The 10,742-nt window shown below is 45.1% G+C and overlaps 1 protein-coding gene and 1 long non-coding RNA gene across 2 annotated transcripts in view; both read left to right on the forward strand.

Annotated features, from left to right (window-relative positions):
• LOC148096455 (uncharacterized) overlaps positions 1-4,521 on the forward strand; it is a 147,335-nt gene extending 142,814 nt beyond the window's left edge. Inside the window, exon 2 of the long non-coding RNA XR_015717170.1 lies at positions 4,045-4,521. This is a non-coding gene — a long non-coding RNA (uncharacterized LOC148096455). The remainder of the gene's footprint in view (positions 1-4,044) is intronic.
• Positions 4,522-7,341: 2,820 nt separating this feature from the next.
• Positions 7,342-10,512, forward strand: LOC148096465 (uncharacterized). Its single transcript, XM_087836401.1, has 5 exons — positions 7,342-7,567; positions 7,934-8,034; positions 9,989-10,177; positions 10,245-10,319; positions 10,441-10,512. The coding sequence occupies exons 1-5, from the start codon at positions 7,342-7,344 to the stop codon at positions 10,510-10,512; spliced, it is 663 nt and encodes a 220-aa protein (XP_087692527.1).
• The last annotated feature ends 230 nt before the right edge of the window (positions 10,513-10,742 follow it).

Here is a 10,742-nt window from a genome sequence, read left to right on the forward strand (position 1 = left end):
TCATATTTCCTCATAACCCTCTTTTGTCTGACCATTTGATCCCATTTGAATTTGCAATAAAGGATCCACAGAGTTTGGTGACAATAATGACAGTAGATGTTTGTGTGAAAGTGCTGGAAGCAAATGAGTGTGTGATGTTCTTTCAGTGTTGCACTTTGTAGACGCTCCCTGAGCACTGGTCTCACAGCCAGCTGCACATAGAGACCAGTGTTGTTAGTCCAGGTCAGAAGATGATGTGTTGGAATGAAAATGAGCTTGTAGTTTGTCTGCTTTAATAATGTGACTGGAAAAAGGTGTTGGACTTCAAATATGTCCATTTCTTTCACACTTCACCTTTAAAAGTGAAGCCATGTGGTTCCTGGAAGGAAAAACACGACTTTTCCAAGTCTTTTTCCTGTTTTTATGAGAAATGTACGACTTTAATGTGAGACATTAAGAGTTCTTTCTCTTGTTGTGTTTGTTTGAAGCTGGTTCCTGTTAGCTTCAGCTGTTTGGAGTTTCCATTTTCTAAACTTCTACATTCTGAACCTTCTTCAGCTCTGAACAGATGATGAAACACTGACTGATTTCAAGCTCACACGTTGTCTAATAAACTTACATCTTTTATTCTTTATACAGATTGTGGAGCTGTGTTTTGTCAGATATTGGCCTTGATTATCTGGCAGCAGCACTGAAGTCCAACCCCTCCCATCTGAGAGAGCTGGGGCTGAGTAACAACAACAACCTGCAGGGTTCAGGAGTGAAGCATCTGTGTGGTTTCCTGGAGAGTCCAGGATGTAAACTTGAAACTCTGAGGTCAGTCAGCATGTTTTAGTTGTGCTGAGATGAATATGATGTGAAAGTTGTGCTGACACTAAACTGCAGACATCAGGCTGATATTATACTGATCCACACTGAGGATCTTCATGGTAAAGTCTGTTTTCTTCTTCTCTGGTTTAGTCCATTGACTGCAGCAGAACAATGTTCACATTTCAAACCTTCAAAGAAGAAGAAAAATCCTCCACTGGAAAATTCACTGTGAAACTCCCAAACTCTTCATTCCACCTTAAAGTCTGTCTGACACTGAAATCCAAAGCAAAATGTGCGTTTGCTTTACAGACAGCAGTCCAACACAAACATACACACATCATCCAAAACACAGTCCAACATCCAAATCTCCTCCACTGCCAGCATGAATGACGGGAAAGAGAAGGAGGAACACTCTGACATTCAGGGTTAGAATGAGTTTCATAAAGCAGACTGTGAAGATCAACGCTGCATTAGAAAGCTTACATGAATGAATGAGTGGACAGAAGTGGACAGAGATCATCTGAAGCACTTCAAAGGCTTTAAATCAGCACATTTCTCTTTATTCTTTATCAACTCTGTTAGTTTCTCTCAGTTTTCTGTGGAATGAAGCTAACAGCAGGCTAATAAGATGCTGACCAATAGGTTTCTATTAAAGGTTGTAATTTGTATATGAAAAAGTGCTTTGGCTCAGCAGGGATCAGCTTACAGGTAGAATACAGCTGCTGGATGGGATTAGCATGTCATAGCTATCTACCAAACTGCTAACTGGGGAATTTCAGGCCATCTATGGATCATTTTTGCTAACTGTTTATTCAGCTTAGGCTCACAGGGCTGCAGCCTGTGCCCTAGCTGTCATAGGGCAAGAGGCGTGGTCCACCTGCACAGGTGAGCAGTCCATCACAGGGCCAACAGAGAGAGACAGAGAAGCACTCTCTCACATCCACACCTACAGCCAATTTAGAAGCACCAATGAACCTAAGCAGCATTTCATTGGACTGTGGGAGAACATCCAACCTCCACAGAAAGGCCCAGCTGACCCACAAGCTTCAACCTACAACCTTCTTGCTTTAAGGCACTAGTGCTAACCACTTTTCCCCATTTCAGCCCAAATCCTGCATCTTCCTGTTTCTGACTCCAGGCCAGCTCCACTAACACTTTCTCATCAAACACTGCCACCTAGTGGAGGAAGTCTTAGTTCCATTTGAAGCTTCAGATTACAGTTAGTTCCTTTACAAAGAGGTGGAGGTGGTGGGGCCACAGCACCATCATCACTGAGTGCCATAGGACACTTAACCTTTGTTTCCATATGCTGGGAACTTCCTGTTGTTCCAAGGAGGACTGGAAAATGTGTGAAAATCTCCCAGTCAGTTCCTCACAGCACACTTCAATCATTTCCCTCCCACAGCATCAGGACCAGGGCTTTTTCTCTCTTTGGTCCCACTAAGAGATTTCCACACAAACACCTCATCAGTGGGACTCTCAGAGCTACCAGCCCTTTGCTACAATCACAAAGCTCTTCATTGAAATCAATGATATCAAAGCTGGAATCAAATGAGTCCAAGTCTTCTGCTGATTCAGCATCACATTCATCTTTGCTCCTTGTTCTGCATCCCCACCATGGACTTCATTCCTTTCCAAGCCAGCCTTGAGTGTCCTTTATTCAGCTCATCCTCTGCTTTACTTTTACACCTGATTTTAGCTGCTTTATCTCTCTTTCAACAAGTTTCTGTGCCTCAATCTTTTTCTTCTCTCCCTCATAACAAGACAGCTTCTTCTGCCTGAGAACATGTTGGAGTGATTTACTAATCCAGGGCTGCTTATTGGGGAAAATACTTCCTGTTTCCAAAGTAATCCCCATTTTTCCCAGAAAGAAATGTCAGTAGAAATCGATGATCTAAGTGAGAACATGAGCCTTTAAAAAGTCCCAGTGGGTGCAGTCAAGGCAGTCCCTCAGTCCCAGTATAGAGTCTTTGGTCCAGACTGGAACAACTGTATGCCCAGTTTGAGCTCTCTTCAGTGCTGTGACCTGACAGACCCAGAGGGGCCATCACATCACATTTAGAAGCTCCCCTAATGGAGCCACAACATATGTCCAATACTTAGTCTGTCTTGTTGGACAAACTGGAAGAAATGATTCAAGGACTTAGTCACAGAACAGAGATTCAAATCTCCAAAATTCAACTGGCTGCATCAGGACATATAGTCTGAAACTCTGCACAGTTTCCTGTTTGAAGCTGCTTTCTGTTGGCTTCAGCTGTTTGGAGTTTCCATTTTCTAAACTTCTACATTCTGAACCTTCTTCAGCTCTGAACAGATGATGAAACACTGAATGATTTCAAGCTCACACTTTGTCTAATAAACTTACATCTTTCATTCTTTATACAGATTGTGGCACTGTGGTTTGTCAAAGATCAGCTGTGATTATCTGGCAGCAGCACTGAAGTCCAACCCCTTCCATTTGAGAGAGCTCGACCTGTCAGGAAACAACCTGAAGGATCCAGATGTGAAGCAGCTGTCTGATCTTAAGAAGAGTCCAGACTACAGACTGAAGACTCTGAGGTCAGTAGAGTGATGGAGTGAGTGGGTGGTGCTGTCAGCAGTATTGTACTAAACACAGTCAGTATGAAACAAAGATCCAGTGTTTCCTGTAAAGCTGCAGCTTCTCAGTGAAGCTGTGAGAGGAGAACGGTGACAGGCTTCAGGATTGGACACAAACACTTCCTGTTTCTCACCTTTATGGTCACCATAGTAACGGCTGACACGCTCTGATCAAACACTGTCAACAGCCAATCAGCTCTCTGAACAAAGCAGCACGCAGACCAATGACTGCATTCATTTCCAAGTTTAAAGCAGTGAAGAACACAGTCTGTAGGTGAGGAAGAATTTAGTGAGAGCAGATGTTTGGATGGAATTCCTCCAGTTAACAGCTGGAACGTCCATCTGGATTGTTGGGCTTGTTGTTGGGGTTCCTACAGAGCTCAGAGTGGACACACCAAGGTTCTTCTAATGAATGAAAGTCCAAACTCAAACTAGGAGGGAAAGACATTTTCAGCAACTTCAATAAAAATCCAAACATGGATTGTTGCTTCACTTTTCAACAAAAGTGAAGCAACAATGAGTCCTAGTACAGTCCCAGCACTGAAGTCCCTGCTGCTCTTTATACTGGATGTGCTGCATCACTGACTGACAGCTGATGAAGAGTCTCTGGAAACACTCGTTTATCTCCTCTGCTCTTCCTCCTTCTCTCTGCAGGAGGTGGTGATGATGGTAAACAGGACGGTGTGTGTGCTGAGAGAGGAGCAGCTGTGTCCTGATGATCCAGAGAGGTTGAAGCAGCAGCAGCTTGTGTGTAGAGACGCTCTGACTGGGCCATGTTACTGGGAGGTGGAGAGGAGAGCTTCATCCAGCAGTGACTGACAGAGGAATGAAGTGCAGATGACTGTCAGTGCTGCAGAGTGAACTGCTCTGAGAACAGCTCCACTGTCAGACACAATGTAGAGTCCAGCATCACCCCTGTGTGTCCCTCTGGATCTGACAGACGATCATCAGTGTATCTGGACTGCTCTGCTGCTGCTCTGTCCTTCTACAGTCTCTGCACAGTCTCTGTCTCACTCTGGAAAGATTTTACAACTTGTTGTAATTACAGAACATTAATATAATATTCAAACATGTGATCTTCTCTTTATTTCTGAATCTTTACCAAATAAAGAAAAACCAAACTAACAAACAGAACCTGTCGTGTCCTTTTTCACCACATCTGTGAATCTTTTCAGTGTTTTTCCTCTTTTCCTCCTTCCTGCAGCTCCATCTTCATCATTCTGTGTCCAGTATATGTGAACATGTCCAAAGCATCTGAGCCTCATGTTACCCGTTTGTGTGAGTTACGCCTGTCGTTGTGTTGTGGTGTATAAATAAGGGGCAGGAGACAGCGCTGGATCTCTGAGTTCTTTACTGTCAATTTCTGCAACATCTGCAATATATAGAAATGCAAACCTGTGAGCTGTGTGTGTTGTGCATCTGCTCGGCCACCTCTCCTCCGGCCATGCTGGAAGCAGCTGTGCGTTTGACAGTTTTATCGACTCTACAATAATCGAACAAATTAAATGTTCAAAAATATCAACTTAAGCACTTCAAAGTCAACAAAAAGCTTAAAACAATGAAATAATATTTCACTGAAAAAACAACAGCTCATAAGAACGATACACAAAATAATACAGAAACAAACAAATCAAACTTATTAACCAGGATCCAATGTTTTTGTCACAAACACTGAATCAGCTGATTCACTCTTTATGTTTCTGAGTTTGTTTTGTGATTATAGTTCTGGTTTCTGTTTCTGTGTCTTCACTGTGTCCCACGTCTCCTTACTTTGGACTCTGTGTTATATTTCCTGTTTTACTTTGACAGTCCTGTGTTACTGTTTCCTGTCTCGTGTGTGTAATTGGTCCCAGCTGTGTTTCCCTCCTGTCTCCCGTTCCCTGATTACTAAACTGTGTCCACGCCGCCGGCGCTCCTCTCCACAGCTGGATTCCAGGATTTCAGAGCATCCAGCTGTGGTGAGTGATGGAGACACTTTCTCTGCTCCCGCAGTAATCAGGACAGTTTATTGAACATCAGAGAACATAAAGGACTGTTTTTCACCTGCCCGTTCTGAACCTGGACATTAAAGACTGCTGGCTTCAAGGACATTAATCCCAGTGTCAGCCAGCCAATAACAGCCTGTGTTTTTCAGCTCTTTAGGAGTCAGAAATGAGAAAGACACAGACTGCTAACCTCTCCCTGCAGGAAATAAGCTCCGCCTCTTCCTTTCCTGTATATGAGTGATTTGATTCTGACATGAGACACAATGAGTTTTCTGTTTATTGTGACTTAAAGCGAGCAGCAAAGACACTAAACTGTGTGTTTCCAGCTGAAGCTGCTTTTTGTGTTGCTCCCACAATACTGTCTAAAACAGTCAGTGAGGAAAACTCAGTTTCTGCTTCCAAGCTCATTGTGAGAGGGCACATTGTGTTCCTGCAAGTGCTGATTTTGTCTGCATCCCTGAGTTTAGTGAGCTGCCTCCAAGCACTTGTGAAAGCCAGTGTGTTAAGGCTGCATCTCCCAGATGTTTCCACCTTTCCAGCACAGACGATAAATGTTCCCACAAAGGCTCAGCCAAAGACTGTTTGATTTTCTGAGTGTTCACCTCAAGAGATTGCTCAGTGAGCTCCTGAGTGTTTCTGGGACATCGGACACTAACTGGAACTTCAAGTCTGGTTCTGAAGCTGCACATGCAAAGACTGTTTCTGGTTGTAGAGACCTGGCTGTTCCAGGGATTGTAACCCCCCCAGGGCCTCCCCAGAGGCTGAGCTGCTGACCTCAGCTGACTCTGGAGCCTTGAAGGTAACTAAGTTTGCACCGCTCGGGTGAGCCATCTCAGCTGCAACAGCCTCCACAGAGAGCTCACGCAAGCTTACCCAGCCTGCTGAGGATTTTATGCTGCTGCAGCCCAAAAGGCATCCTGAGCTGGCTGACTGCCACCCACAGCTTCAGCTGCCTCAGCCAGGGGTCTCCACACCTGCTGGCCCTGCATCTGCTCTGACTGGGGGCTCCGGAGAGCCGCGCCAGCCATCCATCTCTGCTGGTTGGGGTTCCTGTTTGAGAATGTAGGAGTGTAAACTTCAAATATCTGCTCGGTTTGTCAAGATATCACATATTTGCAAAAGTGCTCTGACGTTTTTGGAGACGTCTGTTACCCACCATCTTGATAGCTGACCGGGAGGTCGAGGGTCATTAGAGCCGGCGAGAACAGCGGACTCCCGGCACATCATTTTTGGACCCCCACGGCCTTTGGCTATTCAGGTTTAAACATGATATATAAGTCACTTAGATAACGTAAAAATGTTATCGTTTGGCTTTTTTCAGTGTTTTTTGTTTGGTTTGGCTGAAGTTACAGTTTTCACACAGCTGAATAAACGTCAAACAGAAAACTGATTAAACAGAAGTGTGAGACGGTCGAGAGTTTACTCCAGTGTCCTGTTATATTTTAGATAGCAAGGAGCAGACGGCTGAGTTTATTAAACTCCACCGAGACAGCGGTGACGCAGATCTGAAGGACAGACCGTCACAGCCGCTCACTTCCCGCCTACCCGACCTTTGGAGGACCCGGCCCACGTAGACCTCGAAGGCCGGGTCCTCAGGAGGATGCAGCCTGTGAATTTGGACACGCCATGACACATGATGTTCTACAGCTGATGTGTTTAAATGAGCTCTACAGGTGAACAGACTTATTAACGTTAGCAGCTTAATAAACTGTCCTGTCACTGAAGGTGTCTGCCCAACAAGGACGTGGTGCTGAATGCATCCAGACCCCTGCTGACTGTCTTTGCAGCTTCGGTCAAAGGTACAGTGTCCACTGTGACCCTGAGAGCAGGATACAGCCAGAGGTGAGTCAGCAGTTACAAACTAAATGCTGCTGACATGAATCAAACTGCTGGATAACCCACTGGTCATGAAAATGGCACCTTTCTGTTGCTTTTTGAGATTACTGAGAATATTTGAATTGTGACTCAGATGGCAGATCCAGGCTCTCAGCCTCCAGCTGAAACTTCCAGTCCTCCCCCAGCCAGAAGCTCTGATGCTGGGCTGAGAGACTTTGATCCTTCCCTGGATCCAGAAATCCAGGAGGGAGAAGGAGAACAGGACCTCCTTCCTGATCTGGAGAGGCCTGAGGGAAAGAAAGATGGAGCAGACAGAGCTTTGAACAAATCCAAACCTCCTGAGCTTCACCTCCACAAAGGTGCAGACACTGATGCACAGATTCACATGTGACACCTGGCAGCGTCCAGCTTGTGCCGCTGACATTATCTCCACTCTGATACAAGCCTCATTCACTCGCTCACACACATTCATACAATCAGCTTTTCCTCACAGTCACACACATGAATGTAATGATGGGAACTCGGGGTTCACTGTCATTCCTCAGGATACTTTGATATGCAGACTGGAGGCTCTGTGGATGAAACCACCGACTGTCTGAACCACTCTGAAGTGTTCATGATGGACTTCATCCTGATGAACACTACAATACTTGTTAGAGGCCTTTTATATGTAATAATATTCTTTTCCATTAAAGCTCTGAACATTCTCACTCTTTCTTGACCAGGTGTGACAGGTGAAGGACACCGGCCAATAGGAGGACAGAACCTGAGAGCCATTAGTCACATGACTTCAGCTGCTGCTGCCTCACCAACCACTGGCCCCTCGGTGAGTCTAGAGTTCCAGCAGTGACCACAGGAAGTGACGACGTGTGATCTAAAGCTACATGTGGGCCTGTGACGATCAGTCTTCTCACTGTGGTAGACGGGTTTGTGAGTCCCTGTGATGCTGGGAGTGTCCAGGACAGTCGCTCCTGATCGGGTCTCTCATGGAAAGCTGGTCCCAGGAATTCCTGGAAAATTCCTCCACAAAAGAGAACTGGGAACATAAGTGCAGAGTGACAGAGGTGCTCAGCAACCCTGCTGTTATATGGGAATATAACCAGAATAGTCGGCAACCACTTGAGTTAAGTTAGCCAAAGAGATGCGACTCAGACTGACTTCATCATGTTGGCAACGTGTCTGCATTGATAAATTCCAGTTATTCACAAATCAGAGAATAATTCCAGTCATTCAGAGACAGATTGTGATTGTTTGGAGGATGTAATCGTTTCCCTTCAGGGAGCGTGTTGGACGCTCAGTGTCTGGGTGATTAGCTGGCTGATGTAACTACTTAGAATCAGTTTGTGAATATGAAGAAAATCAGTGCAGTCACTGGACAAACTCTGATTCTTCCTAGTTTCACTCTTGTTTCAGTCCAGTGTGACTGAGGTGGTAAAAATGATGGGAGGAGGTGATCTGACTTTTAGCCACACAGCTGTCTGCTAGAGAAAAAGCCTTCATGCACAACTTTCTTAAAGGCAAACGGCACCATGTTCACTGCAGCTGCAGCAAACGCAGCAAAGAGTGAAAGTTGGACTGAGAATGTTGTGACTGTTTGATGAGAAAGAGCAGGGAAAACAACCATCACACACCCAGACACAGTGCTGGGATTAGAATTAGACTTTAGAGCCAAATGTAGGACAAAAGCTTTAATATGAAAGAGGAAAACCCAACAACAGCCAGAGCATGAAGCTCAAAACTATACCAATCACCAAGAAAGCTGACAGGCCTGTGACACGTCAGAGATGCCGTTCAAATCATAAAGAAGTTAGTTTATTGACAAAATGTAAAAAACCAAAATAATCAAGTCAACCTTCAGTTTAGAGCGAGTCGACCAATCAGGCACAGCAACAGCTCTAGAATAAGCAACAATTTTATGTATTAAAGCAACCTTTCATATACACACATACATATGGCTCATATGCTGTTTAAAAAGGGCTCAAAGACCCAACAGATTACACAAAGTATAAAAATACTTTCATTCAGACAACAGTCAGCTGTGCATGAGACAGAGAGCCGACTACAGTTAGTAACATGGACTCACTTTGTTTCAGACACGACACAAAGTAACACAAAGCCACAAAGAGCAGAACCCTCAAAAAGGAGGCAGAGCAGCAGCAACTCTCCATGAGCTGTGAGGCTAACAGCCACCCACACTTCCTGTGATGCATAATGAAAACAACATTAACCTGAAGGATGATAACAACAGAAAGAAGTCTAAGCTAACGTTACACAGCGCTCACACAGCGCTGACTGTACAGGCCTCACACAGCTACGACCTGCATCCACAACACCTGATTCTACTGAAGACAAACAAGTTAATGATATATGAGCAATCCAGGGAAGGCTTCCAGGAACGTGAGGATCCAAAGACAGCTCTACAACAGCATCAGTCAGCAACAATGTTACTAATCACTGACTCTTTCATCCTTTTATACTCAATCAAAAAGTGCTGTGTTCACATTTGTTTCTGCTGAAATCCAGAGACTGAAAATGCGTCTTTTTAAAGTTTGAATAAACTGACTGAACTTCTCACGAGTCCAACCGTGAGGAACACTTCCCCCCATGACACATCACAGGAGAACGTCTCAGTGGAGGGGGGACAGTAGCTCAGTTTAGGCAGTCACACTCAGAATCGATGCCTCCAGTCAGGGTCAAACGTGGTCCTCAGAAACCTGCAGATGTTTGGGCCAAGCTCTCACTGGTCTCTGCGTCTGTAGACTGAGCTGATGTTTCTCCAGGTGTCTGGTAAAAGGACGATGCTGCTGTCCAATGAGGCGAGGAGAGAAGTAGCCAAACAGGCGAGAGGCGTGAAGGAGGAACGGCGGGCAGCTCTGGATGCCCGACATAAATACCTGATGAGCAGGCTGGCAGACGCCGGCAGCCTGGAGGAGGCGGCGGTGGAAGACGCCATGGTCTCTGATGACAGAGTAAGTTCAGAGACGTGATCCTTCCTCAGAGTTGAACCTTTGAGTCATTAATGTCTGATTCTTCCAGTTCAGTCTGATCCATGAATTCTTTGCTGCAAACGGATCCAAGAAGCTGATTTTCTTCTATCAGGATGTCAAACAGGTAACTTTGATCACATTTCAATGACTGACACATGAAGGTCTAACCGCTCTTCATAATCTGCTGTCCTGTTTGTTGCACCGTACTTTGTATTCATATCTTTTAATATCTGCCTTTCTCCCAGAGTCTGTCCTCCCGTCAGTCAGGATTTATCCACAGACGGCTTCTTCCAAGCAAATGTCCTGAACACACCTGAGCTGAGGGTTACACAGTGTGTCCTGTGTGATCTCTGGTTTATGGTGGTTGAATCTCACAAATGTGACCATCAGACCTGACGACTTATTTGTGATGTTTTAATTAAAAATATCCTGGGTGAGGTGTTTGGGGCATGTCCCATGAGGAGGAGTCTCCAGGGCAGACCCAGGACACACTAGAGAGGTTATATCTCTCAGCAGGCCTGGGAATGCCTCAGTATTGTCCTGGATA

Source organism: Neolamprologus brichardi, chromosome 23 (assembly GCF_056152115.1).
Source record: "Neolamprologus brichardi isolate AB-2024 chromosome 23, ASM5615211v1, whole genome shotgun sequence".
Classification (NCBI taxonomy): domain Eukaryota; kingdom Metazoa; phylum Chordata; class Actinopteri; order Cichliformes; family Cichlidae; genus Neolamprologus; species Neolamprologus brichardi.